This window comes from Neovison vison, chromosome 2, assembly GCF_020171115.1.
Source record: "Neovison vison isolate M4711 chromosome 2, ASM_NN_V1, whole genome shotgun sequence".
Taxonomy (NCBI): Eukaryota; Metazoa; Chordata; class Mammalia; order Carnivora; family Mustelidae; genus Neogale; species Neogale vison.
In genome coordinates, this window is record NC_058092.1 from 50,737,297 (window position 1) to 50,756,923 (window position 19,627).

A 19,627-nucleotide genomic window follows, 5' to 3' on the forward strand; every position below is an offset into this window, starting at 1 on the left:
ATCCTTGTACAATACATCTGTATGCCCTTTTACAAGTATTTCTTTTAGGGAGACCCTCAGAAGTAGCTCTTCTGGGTAAAAGAGAATGCAAATTTAATGTATCGATAGCGGGCACCTGGGTGGCTCAGTGGGTTAAGCCGCTGCCTTCGGCTCAGGTCATGATCTCAGGGTCCTGGGATCGAGTCCCACATCGGGCTCTCTGCTCAGCGGGGAGCCTGCTTCCCTTCCTCTCTCTCTGCCTGCCTCTCTGTCTACTTGTGATCTCTTTGTGTCAAATAAATAAATAAAAATCTTAAAAAAAAATGTATCGATAGCTATTGCTAAAGTTGCTCTCCTAAAAGATTGTGCAAATTTATATTCCCACTTGTTTTTTCATGGCCTCTAGAATACATGCTATTATTAATTTTAAAAAATTGCCAGTCTGAGAGTAAAAAAACTGTATCTCCTAGTTTTTGCTTGCATTCTTTCTTTCAGAGAGGTTGATCTATTAATGACCACAGACAGAGCTGCTCTTGTCAATCCTCTAGGACCTTAGGCTACTATAGAAAAGCATAGTGCCATTGTAACGGTCTTTCGTTACTGTTACCTGTCAATGGGTAGTGGTCAAGTTTGCACAGTTGAGACGCTGAGCTCATCAGTAGCGGTTCTGTCTATTCAGCAGTTCAGTGAACATTTAGATGGAATACATGGACCTTTTATCAATGCAGATGGCATCCCTTACTGGGTTTTAATACCCTTTCCTACTTAGTGACCTTGAACTAGAAGATGAAGACCTCATTCAGCAACTGTATGCAGAGTTGATGTAAGAGAATTTTCACCGTATAGTACTCCTGTTTCTTTGATGGTTCACTACAACCTGGAGTACCATTAGTATAAATGACCACTGTGAAAGTGCCGGTTTGGTCCTCGCAGAGGGTTTGCTGGAATTTTGAGTTGTGATCACATTACATTTTAGGTTAGTTTGAACAAATCACTGGAATTAAAAATACAGATAATGGCAATATGTTGGGTGATGACCTTTTGGAGACTCAGATGACTAGTAGGAATCTGGGACTGTGTGTGCTGCTTAGGGGTCCCCCCCCAATCTCTAAAATCTTCACCTCTTAATGTAGATGTTCTTTTCCAGCCCAGGATTTTTTTTTTTTTTTAAAACTAAATCAACTTTAAGTATAATTTGTAATTTGTATACAAAAAATACTGATTTAAAATATGTAAGTCAATGTATTTGGACAAATGTATACATCTGTGTAAACAAAAAGTACCCCATTTGAAACTTAGAACATTTCCATCACCCCAAAAAACTCCTTCAGATCCTTTCCCAGTCAGCTCCTTTCTACCCTGCCCAGGTAAACTAATCTATAACTATAGACTGAACTTCATGTGGATGGAATCATACAGTCTGTAACCGTTTTTTATTTAATTTCTTTCTCTCAACATAGTATTTTTGAGATCGATCCATGTTGTGTATATTTGTAGTTGTTTTTCACTTTCATTCCCAAGAATTCTGTTTACATTCTATAAATAAAAATGCTACCAATATTCATGTATAGGTTTTTTGTGAGTTTGTATTTTCATTTTTCTTTGTAAGGATTTAGGAGTGGAAGTGCTGAGTCATAAGGTAAGTGTATTTTTAACTTTGTAAGAAACTACCAGACAACTTTTTAAAGCGCATGTGCCATTTTGCGTTTCTGCTAGTGATGTCGAGAGTTCCAGTTGCTTCATGTTTTTGTCAACACTCAGCAAATCATGTGTTTATCTTTCTAGTTTGAGGAAACCTAGTGGATTACTCAAGTTCTAATTTGAATTTGAGTGAAGTCTTTTGATGAAGCATGTTCTTGAGATTTTCTATAATTTTTTAACAGAACTATAGATGAGTAGACACTAATGGAAAATCTTTTGTGTTTTAAAATTTTTCTTTAGGTTTCTTTAAAAGGGATTGAAGACAATCATTCAAAATGCCTGAAAATCCTGCTCCAGGTATACTAGATATGTACTTCTATCAGTAAATTTATTACTGATTCAGAAATGGAAGGTACAGTGGGATTAACTTATGTTCTGATTATCCTTCTTCAAACAAGATAAACTGCAGGTCCTACAAGTTCTTGATCGCCTAAAAATGAAACTGCAGGAGAAGGGAGATACATCACAAAATGAGAAGCTCTCTCTGTTTTATGAGACACTAAAGAGCCCTCTCTTCAATCAGATACTCACACTTCAGCAGTCCATCAGGCAACTGAAAGGGCAAGTAAGTTACTCATCAGGGTTTTACATGTTGGTATATTCAAGCCAGCAAAGAAACATGGAAGGAGACAGAGACAGACAAACTCTCTCTAAGTGCACTTAATTCAGCAAGAAGACTGTACTGGGATTTGTGAACTGTAGGTAGCACTGACATGGATAGTTTAGGAATATTTATGGGGGTTTCCTGGCTGGTCCACTCTGTAGAGCCTGTGACCGTTTATGTTAGAGTCTTGAGTTCAAGTCCCATGTTGGGCATAAAGCCTACTTAAAATATTTATGATAAATGTTGTGTTTGGTTTGGGAATATAAATTGTACTTATTTAAATAGGCGGGGCTCAATCCCAGGACCCGGATCGTGACCTGAGTTGAAGGCAGACACTTAACACTGAGCCACCCAGGCACCCCAAGATTTATTTATTTTAGAGAGAGCACATTAGCTGGGAGGGGTCAGAGGGAGAAGGAGAGGAGAGGGAGAGAGTCTCAAGCAGACTCTGTGATTTCATAACTCGGAGATTTTGACCTTAGCCAAAACCAAAAGTCAGACACTCCATGGACTGAGCCCCAGGAAGCAATACATTTTAACCTAGTAAATATTCTGTGTAATACTAAATGAAAACGATTTGTAGCCTAACAAACACATAGATTCACATATCTGTGTCTTATTTTTCTCATGTCTAAATATTTAATTTGCAAATTATACATGTAATGGGTAAAACAGAATATTTAATAAGTAGAAATAATTTATTTTCTATAGGTTTCTGCTAATGATTCTCTTTTGTTTTTGTCTTCAACAGCTCAGCCACATACCCTCAGATTGTTCAGCCAACTTTGATTTTTCTAGGAAAGGTTTATTAGTGTTTACACATGGTGCCATTCCTAATGGGAATGCCCAAAGACCCTCTAATAACTCGACTGTCTCTGGGTTATTTCCATGGACTCCTAAGTCGGCAAATGAAGACTTTAAGTCAGTCATTCAACAGATGGCTCAGGTAAAGTTATATCTTGTCATGGGACTATTTAGCTGTATTTCTTCTGTTATAGAGTAAGAAAGAAAACAGTACTCCCTCTTTAAAAAGAAGAATACTCTATTTTTGCCTTAAAATTTGCTACTCTGTGTGGTTTGCTCACATTTTTATTTTGTTAGGAGAGATTGCTACTATTTCTAACCTGTGTATTAGAAATTTATTGGCTTAAAATTACTCAAGGAAAATATCTGTATGTGGTAAGGAGTTTTTAGATAATTACTCCAGTTTGACACATATCTGGACTTGAAAAGAAAGATTATGATTTTGATTACAGGAAAATTGATGTCTATAAGAAGTGATAGAATTTCCTTTGAAACGGTTTTTAATTTTTTATCACAACAGAATTAATGGGAGTTAGAGTTAATATGATTTGGGAAATCTCAGGAAACATTTGAGAGAGTAATCCAGTTTTATCCCTAACACCTATTAAAAATTAAATAGACAGTTGAATTTTTGGATGTGTTAGTTTTGTCTTTGTTCAGCTCATCTTCTAATAGGTGTCTTTAAAAAATGAAATTCGAGTTTTAAGATCAAAAAGAATCTGTTTAAGGTATAATATTTAAATAATCTATACTAATTCCTTTTTTGACTTTATAAGCCTATCCTCTTAATTTGACTAATAATTATTTTTATGTGATGCTTTTGTTATGTGATTACATTTATGAAGTTCTCTTGTCATAAATGCAGTTATTTTAAAGCAATCAAATATTTGTTCATTACACATACAGCCCATTTGAATGGGGGCCTTTCCGTAAACCTAATAAAATGGAATATTAATTCATCACAATAAAATTAAAAACAGGATCCTAACAAATGCAGCTGGTTCTAACTTAGGCTGAACACTAGCGTATTTTTGATATCTATTTTGCTTTCTTCATTTAAAAATGTTTTTTTCATGAAGAGAATTTAGAGAATGCCGTGTAAAAAGTAATTTAGAACTTACTTTGGAAAAAGTTGTTTTTCTCAGGAGTTTTCACCCAGTTTGGGCTTCATCTCATAATGTGAATGAAGTGTGAAAATTTCTCTCTGATTCTCTGAGGTTGCAGAACACTGCACACTTCCTCTTACGTCCTACTGAAAGTAATCAAGTGAGAGGATTTCCAGAAATAATGTATTGCTGAAATGCTAAGTTTTTTTGGACAGAGATGACTTAGGAGAAGCTGTTTTTTGTGTTGCTCACAAAAATAGCAATTTCAGTTCTTTGGAAAGTGTACGGTTGGGTAGATCTTCTTCATTGACTTTTTTTTTTTTTTTAATCACCCTTTAGGGCCGGCAAATTGAATATATCAATATAGAACGGCCTTCATCTGGAGGCCTTGGATTCAGTGTGGTGGCCCTGAGAAGTCACAGTCTGGGACAAGTTGATGTCTTTGTGAAGGAAGTACAGCCGGGGAGTGTAGTAGACAGGTGAGGGGGATGTTTCCTTTTGCATTTTGCTAATCTTTTCTTTGACAGTTCTGAAAACACTATTCTGAAGAGAGTAAGAAACTAGTAATAAAAGCAGTTAACCGTAGCAGCTAACATGTTCCCTTTCCACATGCATTTGTCAGGCCTTGAGCAGATATTCCCACATGTACTTGTGGCGGCCGTCTAGCTAGTAGTGCCGTTACCCTCTTCCGAAGGTGAGAAGGCTAAGTTCAGAGAGGTCCAGTGCTTGTCCTGTAGTCACAGAGCTACTGACGGTGGACCTGTGAGCCATGATACGATTCCAGGACAGTCTGACGGCCAAGCTAGTGTGCTTTCCGTTCTGCCATACCCTCCCACAGTTGGACGTGGTATCTTAGCTACGTCTGATCAGTAACATAGAAATACTGAATTTCACATTCTGCATACTGTGTGGCTTATTAAACTTAAAATTATAACAACTATTTTGGTGCTCATATCACACTGTTCTGTACTTCTCTTGTCAGTTAAAAGCCTCCTCAAATCTGTGTGATTCCCTCCTATTGCACTGAGCCATTGTTTTTGCATTTTAAGGGGTATGTTCAAGCCTTCTATTCTTTCTCTATTTGATTTCAGGTCTTTTGTTTATTATTCATTTAACAGGCACACTTTATTACGTGGCTGCTGTCTATTAAAATAATAGCAACAGTAGTGGTTCTATTATTAAAAAAAAAAACCTCTCAGCTCATAATAGATATTTGAATTCACATTCTCCATTCATGGGGGGTCAGTTCTAGGCTCTGCACCTGAAAATTCAGAAATAATGGGTTTCCATGACTTTTGCAACTTTTATTCTGCCATTTCATGCAGCATTTCTTCAAGTATGTTCTGAGGAATCTTGACAGTGGTCAGATGTATTTATGAAATTCTGTTCCTGGAGATTGGGTATACATAGTTAGGATAACCATATGGTTTATTGTCCATGTTGGGAGGGTTTTGGGACTGAGGGGGTTTCTGTTAATGACCCTGAGATAGCAAGTATAGAGTAGGGCTATTCTGGCAAACCTAGTCAACCTAGGTGAGTCCAGACTTAGGGTCACTTACCTTTAGTTTATTTGAGGCTATTCTGTCCCTTGACAAAAAGCCTATTTAACTTCTATTGGCCCAACTTTCCTTCCTCTTTTTTTTAGCTTAAAAATTATTATTGGTATAGAGTTCACATGCCATAAATGTCAGCATTTTGAAGTGTACAATTCAGTAGTTTTTAGTGTATCTTCAATGTTGTGCAATCTTGTTGTGGTCAGTACTTATGTCTGAGGTATTCTGTACTAAGTCTGTAGTTACAGATTGAGGTGAGCATTTTCCAAAAGAGAAGTTTGATATGTTAATGTGTAAAGAGCCTTGGCCAAGGCTAAGCAGTCAGGTGGCTTCCCAGAGACAGCAGTGCTTAGAGGGAAACTTGAGACAATGGAGTCTGCAAAGAGCAGAAGGTGTCAGGAATAAAGAGACTGTCTTAAGCAGTAGTCTTATGGGGAGAAGGAACACAGCTCCTATTCTTGGAGTGAGGCTGATACTTACCTGCTGTGGGAGCTTAGTGCAAGAGAGTACGAGAAAGAACTGGAAACAGGTGGGTTCGGTCATACTTGACCTTCTAGATCATGTTAAATGGTTTTCATGATCAGTTCTTCTTTTCTCCTGAGGACTTTCCACATAGAACTGTGTTATTTTAGGAGCTTACCTAAGACCCTTTGGCTCTCAGAGTAGTAGAATCCATTATTTTCGAAAGTTGCAATAGACAAGTTGTCTCCCCTTAAATGAAAAATATGAATTCAATATATATAAATAGCATGTGGGAGTTAAATTATAAAAGTAGCAGTAAAATTAATTCTGTTCAACTTAAGAATGCATCAAAATCATACTTTGCAGGAGATCTCTCTTCTCTACAATTTGTTTATCTGGGGTTGAGGTTATATTCCCTGAGCAGATACTAACTGGAAGGAAATGCAGTGTCCTGGTAGTCTATTGGGTAAGGGGGGGAGGTAGATTAAAATAGATTGATTTTCAGAAAATAGAAGATTTGAACGTGAGTAAATTAAGAACTTACACAAAATGAGTTACATCAGGGTTGAAAAGAGTCAAGAACATCTCATTCATTTGGGATTAATTAAGAAGTTTTCTTTAATGAACAAGCTGTGAATAGGAATTTAGGTAAAGAAGTCAGAGAAAGAAGGACATTGGAGGTGGAGAAAGGAAGTAATTTCTAGTATCGTCCGTAGTGGTTACATTTAAAAAGAAATGTAGGACTCAGGAAAGGTTCACAAGCAATGTTCTCAATACATACATATAATAGAAAATTACAAAATACAGAAATATAATAAGTGAACTCTAGGACTTTGACTACCCTAAGATAACTAGGAAATACTTTAGAGTGTTTTCTTTTTATAAAAACAAGGTCATGGAGCATATATAGTTTTCTATCCTTAGCTCAACATAATAAGTCTTTCCTAATATTAAAAAAAGGATGTATAAGCAACATTTTTATTTTTTATTTTTTCTAAAGAGAAAGCACGAGAGCAAATGAGGGGGCAGGAGGAGGGAGAGAGAAAATCCCAAACAGGCTTCATGCCCATTGCAAGCCCTTGTGGGGCTCAGTCCTACGACCCTGAGATCATGATTTGAGCTGAAATCAAGTGTCAGACACTCAACTAACTGAGCCACCAGGTACCCCAGGATGTATAAGCAACATTTTTATTTTTATTTTTACTTCAAGATTTTATTTATTTATTTGTCAGAGAGTGAACGTGCGCACGTGCACATAAGTAGGGGGAGGAAAGGGAGAAACAGGCTCCCTGCTGAGCTAGGAGCCAGATGTGGGACTCAGTCCCAAGACCCTGGGGTCATGATCTGAGTGGAAGGCAGATGCTACACCAACTGAGCTACCCAGGTGTCCCTAAGCAGCATTTTTAATGGTACCTGATTTATTAGGAGATACATCAACGATTTTGACTTTAAAAAATAGATGTTTTCACATCTAACTTGTTAGTTTCAAAAGAGAATCTAAAACATGAGTGTCTATCCTCAGAAAACTTACAGGTTAGTAGGATTTAACTAGCTCTGTCCATGTCCTACTTAGTATGAATGAATATTCAGTGAGTGGTAAATGAGTGGGTCAGATCCGGTAAATGAGTGGGTCAGATCCCCGTGATAATGAGGTAAGTGATGGGGAGGGTGGGAGAGAGATTGACACTCAGCTGGATCGCAGCAGGTAGATTGATTTGGCTGAGCAGAATCAAAGGGCGTCAGAGATGGAGGAAACAGTCTACACAAGAGAGGGAAATGGCAGACATGTTTGAGTGGGAAAGAGTAGATCAGAATAGTTGGAAAAAGGGTTTATGTGCAGAAGAAACCCAGTTGGAAGGAGTCCTTGGGGACCACATGCACAGGCCTTTGAATACCAACCAAGTTTATCCTGTGTCCTTGAGCTCAGAAGTTACCAAATTCTGGGGGCACCCAGCTGGCTCAGTCCATAGAGCATGCAACTCTTGATCTGGGGCCTGTAATTTTGAGCTCCTTGTTGGGTGTAGGTTACTTAGTAAATTTTAAAGATTTTTTATTTATTTGACAGAAATCTCAAGTAGGCAGAGAGGCAGGCAGAGAGAGAGGGGGAGGCAGGCTCCCTGGTGAGGAGAGAGCCCGATGCGGGGCTCGATCCCAGGACTCTGGGATACTGACCTGAGTCGAAGGCAGAGGCTTTAACCCACTGAGCCACCCAGGCGCCCCTACTTAGTTAATTTTAAAGTAAAGGCTTTAAAAATAATTTTAAAAAGTTGCCAGAGGCACCTGGGTGGCTCAGTTGGTGATGCATCAGCCTCTTGATTTTGTCTCAAGTCAGGATCTCAGGGTCATGGGATTGAGCCTCGCGTCAGCCTCCATGCTCAGCAGGGCATCTGCCAGAGATCTCCCTCTCCCTCTGTCTTTCCCCCAGTTCTTACTCTGTCTCTTAAATAAATAAATCTTTAAAAAAAAAAAAAAAGTTACCAAATTCTGATCTATAAAGTTTTGCTGAATCTCCTGTGACCTAAGAAAGATAGGGGCAATATAATGGAGTTTTCATGATTCTGAATTTATGAATTAGATTAATGAGTTAGATAAACCCCTTCTCAGGGGGATTTTGTATTTTGAAGGTAAATAATGTTCATTTATGAAACTATGATGACAAGAATTTGTTCTCTTTCCTTTGGCTCTCTCCTTATTGGTCAGTAATCTCAGATAATCATTATACATATTCAAGTTGGGTGATACCAGCATAAAGAGAACCTAGCAAAATAAACCTCGAGAAATTTTGAAAGTTTGGTCTTAGGCATTAGATAAGGATCTGCCTTAGATGGAGATAATGAAGTCAAATACATAAACCAGAGTAAATCCTAAAGTATGGTTCAGAGTCTGCTGACTAAGATAAGATGCTACACTTGTCCAGGCTTTAATTTCTTGCCTGTAAAATATAAGTGCTTTTTAAAAAAGATTTTACTTGAGACAGAGAGGGAGAGAGTGTAGGCAGGAGCAGAGGGAGGGGCAAGCAGACTCCATGCTGAGTGCGGAGCCCGACATAGGGCTTAACATGCTGGGCTCCATCTCAGAACCCTGAAATCATGACCTGAGCAGAAATCAAGAGTTGGATGCTTAACTGACTGAGCCCCCCAGGTTCCCCTGTAACTAAGTAAGAGACGGTTGTGAAGATTAAATGAGATGATGCCTGTAAAACATCTAGCACAGTTTGTGGCTCCTAACAAGTGCTCAGTAAATAGTAACTATAATAGTGGGGTTTTTTCCTTAAGGTTTTACTAATTTCTTTTTTTTTTTTTTAAAGATTTTATTTATTTATTTGACAGAGAGAAATCACAAGTAGACGGAGAGGCAGGCAGAGAGAGAGGGGGAAGCAGGCTCCCTGCTGAGCAGAGAGCCCGATGCGGGACTCGATCCCAGGACCCTGAGATCATGACCTGAGCCGAAGGCAGCGGCTTAACCCACTGAGCCACCCAGGCGCCCTACTAATTTCTTTTAAAAACAGTTATTATTGGGGTGCCTGGATGGCTCAGTTGGTTAAGCGACTGCCTTCGGCTCAGGTCATGATCCTGGAGTCCCGGGATTGAGTCCCTCATCGGGCTTCCAGCTCCGTGGGGAGTCTGCTTCTCCCTCTGACCTTCTCCCATCTCATGCTCTCTCTCACTCTCTCTTTCAAATTAATAAATAAAATCTGGAAAAAAAAACCCCAGTTATTATTATTATTATTATTTTTACTTTGGTTAGCAGTTGGGCAGTTGGGGACTGGGTCAGAGAAAAGGGCTTAAATACAGATTTAGAAGTAACATCTGTTGATTTTCAAGGAGAGTTTGGCCTGACAGTTGACAAATGTCAGAGAAGCAAAGTCTGATGGAGACAGGATGACTCTCCTGCCAGTTATCAGTGAATTTGAGGATACACTTGTCCCGGTGTGGTATATGCTGAAGTCAGGTTGGAAGGGGTTCAGTAGTATAGGGTTTATGCACTAATGGGGTCAGTGTTCTTATTCGCAAAACCTTAGCTGTGGGGCCCCACACATTGCTTTTGGTTATTTTTGTAGCCGAATGGTTTTGTGTGTATGTATACACACGCACGGGCATGTGTGCATGCACACATTTACAGGTGCACTACTTAATCGGTTAATTAGCTAATAAGTGCTTTGATGAGAAGCACTCTGAAGAGCTCTGTTATGTAATTATTTGAATAACTGTCCTAAGTGAAGTAGTGCCATAAGAAATAAATGGCTTCGCTTGAATAATAGATTTTTTTTTAAAGATGCTATTATATCATTTATAACAGAATTTTCTTATTCTATCAAGGGATCAAAGATTAAGGGAAAATGACCAGATATTGGCTATTAATGACACACCACTGGATCAGAACATTTCCCATCAGCAAGCGATTGCGTTATTACAACAAACCACTGGATCTCTGCGTCTGGTTGTGGCCAGGGAACTGGCCCACACAAAAACCTCTGCCAGCCTAACTGATCCTACGCTGCCTGAAACAGTGAGTTGCAAATTTGGAAAAATAACTTAATTTTGAGTTAATGCTACTGATCTTAAGAAGTGTAAAGACATTTAGGAGGTGTTATTTTACTTGTCATACTTTAGGAAAGATGATCACATCTCTAAATACAGCATTAGCATAATAAACAAGATATTTCACAGAAGATTCTGTTTTGTTTTTTCAGTGTCCTGTGGTTCTCCTTATTTAAGGTTATTATTTAATGTAGAAGGTGAATTGTTGTATTATGCATAACTTATTTGGTGATGGAAAGAGTCTTGTGTTCCTTGGAGATGTAGGCAGTTCCTTAATTAAGCTGAGAGTTTTTATTGGAGATTGACTGTTGAGTATCTTCAGTAAGATTTAGTTATTTTATTTATTTCAAAAACATTATTTTTTGTAAATGATACTGGGTGTTTATGACTAGGTTGTTGACACTGTAAAATTACAGAAGTTTTCCTTTTCATGTAAACGTGTATACTGAGCAATTTAAAAGAATAAAAGCTTATGTCTCTTTTGGGAATCTTTCAACTTGGTTTATAACGTTTTACAGATTTTGGCCTCCATCTTCAGAATGCAAGCTAATAAATCTTATTTTCTTATAACACTAAGTGCTGGCTGATTAATTTTCATTCATTGGGGTGAAAGAAACAATAGAACGTCTGGATATAGTACAAGGTCACAACACAAATTAACGTATAGACATTTTCCCTGTTGTAATCAGTGATATTTATACAGCACAATTTACATAATAAATACAATGAACAAAGTGGGAAAGTGCGTTGCATAGTGGTTAAGAACAGGGGCTCTGGAGCCAGGCTAAGGTGGGGTCAAGTCCAGTTCTTCCACTTCCTAGCTGTGTCCTATCAGGAAGTTTCCTTGATTGCTCCGCTCCTCATTTTCTTCTGCTTTTCCTTGAAACTCGTAACCGCATCCACGATTTCAAATGCGAATTAACTGAGAATGCACGTGAAGAGCTAAGCACAGTGCCCGGTACAGAATATACACTCTATGAATATTAGCTGTGATCCTTAATTCAGGCATATTTTAGCAAAACTTGTTACTTCCCAGATACTAGATATTGTTTCAGACCTGGATTTATTATGTATCCTAATATCCCTGGTTATTTTAACCTTGCAACTTAGTATAATATTTTAACCTTCCAACTCAGTATAATAGTAAAACCGGTAAATATACCCTGTTGAGCTTGAGATGGAGAATTTTATTCTCCAATTTAATGTACATTTCTTTTCTTTTCTTTCTTTCTTTTTAAAAAGATTTGTTTATTTTGGAGAGAGAGCGGGTGGGGAGGAGGGCCGGAGGGAGAGCGAGAGAATGTTAAGCAGAGTCCCTGCTGGGCACAGAGCCAGAAGCTTGATCTCACCATCCTGAGATTATGACCTGAGCTGAAACCTAGAGTTGAATGCTTAACCAACTGAGCCATCCAGGCGCCTCTATTGCACATTCCTGATGGAAGCCTACTAGTTAGAGGGAAAAGGCTTAACGTCTCTCAGTCTGATTGATGTAGTCCTATTGCTTATGTCTTCAGTGGGGCCTGCCTTTCCTCTCCCACATAAGAGCCTGCTTAATTAGTCTCTTTACCTCATGTCCTCAGCATTTCATCCTTCATATTGCTACCACAATAATCTTCCTAAACCACTGCTTTGTTCCTGTCCTTCCTTCCTTTTTTTTTTTCCTTAAAGATTTTATTTGTCAGAGAGAGAGAGAGCGTGAGCACAAGCAGGGAGGAGTGGCAGGCAGAGGGAGAAGCAGACTCTCTGCTGAGCAGGGATCCCGATGAGATCCTGATGAGGGGCTCGATCCCAGGACCCTGGGATCATGACCTGAGCCGAAGGCAGACCCTTAACCAACTGAGCCACCCAGGCATCCCTTTCCTTCCTTTTTAAAACCTTCAGTTATTCCTTTGCTTATCCAGTTAAGTAAATTCAATCTTTTTTTTTTTTTTTTAAGATTTTATTTATTTAACAGAGCCAGCAAGAGGGAACACAAGCAGGGGAGTGGGGGAGGGGGAAGCAGGCTTCCCACTGAGCAGGGAGCCCGACATGGGGCTTGATCCCAGGATCCTGGCACCACGACCCAAGCCTAAGGCAGACACGCAATGACTGAGCCACCCAGGTGCCCCTAAATCCAATCTTTTGACCATGTCTTGACCCATTCTGTTATTTGGTCCCACTTTGTTCTTTGGTCTTCCCTTTTGCTTGGATATGTGTTTTCATTTTTTTCTCCCTATCGTGCAATTAACACGTGACTTTTTCCTCAAAGCTTTCCATAACTCTTCATTGGATTTGACTTCTTATTTCTACCCCCCACCCATCCTTTATAATATTTTGAGATTCTCTTTCAATTCAGGTAAACACATACTTATTTGTTCTTCCTGTGTGCTGGGCGTTGTGCTAGATACTGGGTACAGACTGGAGAATGAGGCAGCAAGTCTCTATCCTCTTTGAGCTATATGTTTTATGATTCAGTATTCTTGTCTCATTTTAATTATTTGTGTTTTAGATTATCTTTCTACTGGGTTATATGATTCTCAAGGGTGGGGGCCATCTAATCATCTTTATATATATCCTAGCCTCCAGAAAGTTGCCCTGATTACTTGTAGGCATGTTCAATTTGTGGTATATCTTTTACTTTAGTAATTATTGTATTGGAAAGGTAAGTATCTGTTTCACTAACATTTTGGCTTTTATTTCCCCTTGATTTGTAGGTTCATTGGGGGCATATTGAAGATGTTGAGCTCATTAATGATGGCTCTGGATTAGGTTTTGGAATAGTCGGAGGAAAATCAAGTGGTGTGGTTGTGAGGACGATCGTTCCTGGAGGATTAGCAGATCGAGTAAGTTGACTTGTTTGTTCTCATTTTGGTGTCATACAGTTTAAATTGTGTGAGTTGAAATGTAATTTCATAACATGAATTATAAGGATATAGGATTCCATAACTAGAATTTATGTGTTGCTAAAAATATTTTTTATTCCCATGAATGTTAACATATACTCACTTGGCTTTATTAGAAACATTTCCTAAGTCAACTTTTTTTTTCTTGGCTTGTGGTTGACAGTCTTCTTGATTCCATCAGAGGACAATATTTTTTGTTGAAGAGGTGTTAATAGATACTGTATTTTGAATATCTGTATTCTCTCCCAGTGTATCTATCTTTCAAGCACATAAATGCTAAACTTAGAAGGTACAGTGATTATAAACATTTGCCCTAATATTGTATGTGGTAAATTTCACTGGAATTACAGTTTTCTTGCATTATAAGTCAAATGACTACAGTTCAGTATTTAGCAGTGTTTAAAATGAAAGTGGGCCTTTTTTTTTTTTAAACCAGGCTCTGTGCCTAATATGCGGCTTGAATTTGCAGTCCTGAGATCAAGAGTCACATGCTGCACATGAGCCAGCCAGATGCCCCTAAAAGCGGACCATTTTAAAACTTATGAACTATTTCTGCTTAGTTTTACATTGAAGCAAATATTAAACTTTGAATTTAGTTTTTAGAAAAGTAGTCCAGAAATTTAGTTATGATGCCACTTAATAGTGAGGCCATAGTTTTGTGAACTGTCCATGATAACCAGAATAGTATGTAAATTTCACTAATTGATATTTAGTTACCTACAGATATATCCCTTCTGATAAGCATAAGAAAAAATGGACTTGCAAATGCAGCTTTGAGGTAAATTATTCTATTTCAGGTTTCATCTTACACAAACTGTGGAGCTGCTAATATTTTTGTTTTCAGCCTCCACTTGTATTTAGAGAAGCTGCTTTCAGAGTTTGCTTTGTGGGGCTCCCTGAAACTCTTGCAGGGGACCTGTGGGATTAAGACAAGGAAATGGCAGCAAACCATGCTGGTGGTCATTGTGTTCTTCTCCACCACGTGGTTGCAACAAAAGAGTAGTCTTAAGAAAGTGCAGCAAAAAAATGATTATTTCTGGCAAATTTTGACATTTCAGTGCATGTCTTTTTTTTTTTTCTTTTTAAAGATTTTATTTATTTATTTGACAGAGAGAGATCACAAGTAGGCAGAGAGGCAGGCAGAGAGAGAGAGGGAGAGAAGCAGGCTCCTTGCTGAGCAGAGAGCCCAATGTAGGACTCGATCCCAGGACTCCGAGATCATGACCTGAGCCGAAGGTAGCGGTTTAACCCGCTGAGCTACCCAGGAGCCCCAGTGCATGTCTTTTTATTTTTACTTATTTATTTATTTTTTTGGTTTTTTTTTTGCATGTCTTTTTAATATTGAGTGACAGAATGGGACATATACTGTGTAGCACTTGTGCCACATACTGAGTTACGACGGTTGGTTTGAGAAAAATAACTGTGAGACGAACTAGCCACTTTTTTATATGGAAAACATGAACAAAAATTTAAAATATTTAGCTCTCATTCAAAAAAGTTTTTCTGAAATATGACATATAATGTTACATGAGTTTTAGCTGTAGAACACGATTTGATGTTTTATCCTGTGAAATGACCACCACAGTCCTCTGGTTAACATCCACCACCACACATAGTTACATTTTTTTTCTTGTGATGAGAACTTTTAAGATCTACTGCCTTAGCAACTTTCATATATACAATAGAGTATTGTTAACTATAGTCACCACACTGTACATTATATCCCAATGACTTATTTATTTTATGACTGGAAGTTTGTACCTTTCGACCATTTTCACACATTTTGCCTACCTGCTATCTCCCCGCCCCCAACTTCTGGCAACCACCAGTCTGGAATAGCATTTTTATTTTTGAAAGAGTAATTGACAGAAAAATTATGTTTATTCAGACTTGGATGCTTGGCAGACATTTCTCTGAAAATGAATGAAGCAAGCCTGTCACTTCAGGGAAAACAGCTGACAGCATTTGTGGGTGATGATAAAATTTGAACTTTCAAGCAAAAATCAGAATTCTGGAAAAGTTGTGTTTTGTCGTGAGCTTGACATTTTCCAATATTTAAAGACTTTTCTGATTAGATTATTGCTGATATTAGTAATGATTTTTACAATATTATATAATGAAATATGTCAATATTTGGAAGATCTGCGTGAGTCTGTGGATCAGTATTTCCTGAAGATCAGTGTGTGGTATGACATTATATAGGTAAACAGTCCATTCAGGATTCAAGATTGATCAATAGATGTTAATGAGATAGTATTTGAAAGTTTGTTGATGAAGTTGCAGATTCCACATTGCAACGGATCTTTAAGAATCCACAACTTGTCAAGTTTTGGTGTGTTATCAGAGAAGAATAGACTTGAAGGGCTGTTAAAATACTCCTCCATTTTCCAACTATGTATCTAATTGAGGCCAGATTTTCTTTATATACTTCAGCCAAAACAACATATTACAGAGTACTGAATGCTAAAGCAGATGTGCAAAGCCAGTTGTCTTCTTTTAAGCCAGTTATTGAAGGGATTTCCAAAAATATTTTAAAATACCACTCTTCTCACCATTTTGTTGTAGAAAATACAGCTTTTATTTTCAAAATAAAAAGTGTATATATCAACATATAGAAATACATATTAGTATAGTATATGTATTAAATATTTTAAAAATTTCCCTTTTTTTTTTTTTAAGATTTTATTTATTGATTTGAGAGGGAGAGAGACAGAGCACAAGCAGGGGGAGAGGCAGAGGGAGATGGAGAAGCAGCCTCCCCACTGAGCAGGGAGCCTGCTGTGGCGCTCGATCCCAGGACCTGGAGATCATGACCTGAGCTGGAGGCAGATGCCCAACCATCTGAGCCACCCAGGGGCCCCTGTGCTATTTTCTAATTTAGTAGATAACAACAGAGAGAACCACATAAACAAAAGCTCTTTGAGAGTCCCAGTAATTTTTGAGATATAATTGATATACAATATACTGCACATAGGTAAAGTATACAGTTTAATAAATTTGACATATGTTCACTGGCAAGTTGAAATATAGAGGGCAGGCTAGCAGAGTAGAAACTCAGGCAAGAGTTAATACCGCAGTCTGGACTTCACAATTTGTAGGGCTGGTTGGCACGATTTCTTAGGAAACTCAGGTGGGATTTCTGTTACCGTCTTAAGACAGAATTCCTTTCTCTCAAGGAAATCTCAGTTTTTGCTCTTCAAGCCTACAATTGATTTGATGGAGCCCCTCCCACCTCACCCCTGTTATCAAGGGTAATGTTCTTAAAATCAATCAGTTGTAGATGTTAATCATATATACCTCCAAAATTCCTTCACAGTAACAGCTAGACTAGTGTTTGACCAAAAAACTGGGTACCATTGCCTAGCCAAGGTAGCACATAAGCTTTCACCCTTATACCATCTGTCTCCTCGGTGAAGAAAATGAACATATCCAACACCCACGAAAGCCCATTTCTCTATCCTCAATAATTAAGAATGTGAAGTGTTTCTGAGACCAAAAAGGCTGAGAATTGTCATTTTATGGATCTTTAAAACACAACTTGTGACAGAAAATATATTCTTAAGGGTTTTTGGAAATTTTTTGTAACCTGAAAAAGAATGAGATATTCTGGAGTATTTTGATCTTTTTTCTCATATTCCCTCCCCTCCCCCTTAGCAATTTTTATCGGCTTGTTTGCTGGAGTAGCATTTTTCAAGATGCAAAGTGGAGTAGTTACTGTGAAAAACAAAGGGTTAGATAAATTTAGAAAACAGCAAGTTAAACAAAATCAAATAGACTTTTTTTACTGTAAGAATTTTCTGAGCTTTTAATATCCTAATGTGCATTAAGAATTGTCACAAGGAGAATACGATGTGCAGTTTCCCAAATTAATCCCTTTGAGACACTGTTGGGAAAGGCCCAGGTCTGATTTTCAGCCTTTACTGGAAGGGCTTGTCACTATTTCAGGTCATCAAGGAGGGGGTTAGAGTATGCCCATCAGTCATGATGCAGAAGCAAATGTTTATACCAGACATTGTTATCTGCCTAATATACATTATTCTTATGTAATCCTGAAGACAGTCGTAAATTTTATTTTCAAATTATAGATATGGAAACTGTTAAGAAATTTCCCAAGGCTACTCAACTAGGAAATGACAAAGTCAAGATTGAGTCCACATCTGTTTAACTCTTAAATGTGTCTTTTATGGCTTAAATCTATTTATCTGAAGTTCATCTTAATGTTTTTCTTTTCCAGATGTATTTTTGTCCAGGATTGGTCTAAGCTTATCTAAATAGCCAGCTCTAGAAACAACAGAATTATTGACATTTTCCTGTAAGGGACTACAGTGAGGCCTAAACATAGGAAAGGGAGCCATCCCCGCTCTCTTCTCATCTCAGCTAATGGCATTTAAGATCTCTTGAACTGACTCTGTGCATTTCTAAGCCTTTGTAAGTTGTTGCTCATGTAGACTGGTCATAGCTTTAAAAGAATAAAAGGGGGGGCGCCTGGGTGGCTCAGTGGGTTGAGCCGCTGCCTTCGGCTCGGGTCATGATCTCAGGGTCCTGGGATCGAGTCCCACATCGGGCTCTCTGCTCAGCAGGGGGCCTGCTTCCCTTCCTCTCTATCTGCCTGCTTCTCTGCCTACTTGTGATCTCTGTCTGTCAAATAAATAAATAAAATCTTTAAAAAAAAAAGAATGAAAGGGAATTATTGCTTTTAATTAAAATGTACTCATGTTTTGAATATTAATGCTCACTGTTGACTGTGGCAATCTTTATGGTAAGGGACTATAGATGTCTTAAGTCATTAGTGTAGATGTGATCAAGATTGATCATAAAGTGATACCTATGTTCAGCTAATGGGGTTAATCAATCTTACTTTCTTCAAAGAATATAAAATGAGATAATAGAAAGTTGGAGAAGGGAGTCAGTATTTCTTACTTAGAAGGGTTTCATGAAATAACCCTTTATATTTCCTTTTGTGTTTACAGCATATATATCTATATATCTATATATCTATATATATCTGTATCTAGTTATAAGATGGTTACAGTTGAGGGAGTGAGCCCAGGAACACCTAACTGAGTTCACTACAGCCTAAATGGGTGTCAGAAATGGATATATTTGATGATTTGCTATAAGCAAAGCATTAGGCTTAAGACTTTGCAATAGTATTGAGTTTAATGCTCACAAATCAGTGAGAGAGGGATTTACTCTCATTTTGTTTAAGCGGGATTGGAGATTGAGGGAGAATAAATAACTGATGTTTGACTATAACAGCTTGATCAAAGTAGCCAAGATTTGAACTTGGGTGTGTCTGACCCCAAAGCCCATACTTGTCCTTCTGCTGTCTACTGCCTTTAATGTTATAAAGTAAATGAAATTGAAAAATATTGATTCATAGGAGCTTTTTAAGAAACACTTGTTGAGATTTAGTTACAATGACCAATGAGTAAATGCAATCAGGGCCAATTCCATAGATAGAAAAATTACATGGTATCATGAAAGGGGAGCTAAAGGATTTAAGAGTCTATCTTTTAAGTGTTTTTTTTTTTTTTAAAGATTTTATTTATTTATTTGACAGAGAAATTGAGAGAGCACAAGCAGGGAAGCAGCTGAGGGAAAGGGAGAAACGGGCTCCCTGCGGGAGCCCAATGTGGGACTCGACCCCAGGACCCTGGGATCATGACCTGAGCCAAAGGCCGATACCTAACCATCTGAGCCACCAGGGTGCCCCTATATTTTAAATCTATAACCTGTTATATATAATCATCAGTCTTAAAACCTGTAAATCTGTAAGCCTATATATACCTGTAAGCTCAGTCTCCAAAATTCATAGTACCTGAAACATACATCTTTTGAGAATTCTGTTCAGCTATGGCAAAAATTTCAAAAATGTGTCCCCCACGAGGGAGGAGGCTCCCTCCGGCCCCGTACCTGACCTGCCCCATTGCCTGATGTCCGAGCCGACCGCGGCCACTGCCAGGGGGGCCTGTGGGTGTCCATGTGGCTGGGC

At 38.2% G+C, this 19,627-nt stretch overlaps 1 protein-coding gene across 2 annotated transcripts in view; it reads left to right on the plus strand.

The window, feature by feature from the left end:
- Positions 1 to 19,627, plus strand: part of PATJ (PATJ crumbs cell polarity complex component) — a 367,374-nt gene that overhangs the window by 10,986 nt on the left and 336,761 nt on the right. For both annotated transcript variants that reach the window (XM_044238351.1, XM_044238352.1), the window contains exons 2-7: positions 1,921 to 1,977; positions 2,079 to 2,245; positions 3,036 to 3,230; positions 4,534 to 4,673; positions 10,529 to 10,718; positions 13,444 to 13,572. In XM_044238351.1, coding sequence (XP_044094286.1) covers positions 1,956 to 1,977; positions 2,079 to 2,245; positions 3,036 to 3,230; positions 4,534 to 4,673; positions 10,529 to 10,718; positions 13,444 to 13,572 — 843 coding nt within the window. In that variant the 5' untranslated portion in view covers positions 1,921 to 1,955. The remainder of the gene's footprint in view (positions 1 to 1,920; positions 1,978 to 2,078; positions 2,246 to 3,035; positions 3,231 to 4,533; positions 4,674 to 10,528; positions 10,719 to 13,443; positions 13,573 to 19,627) is intronic.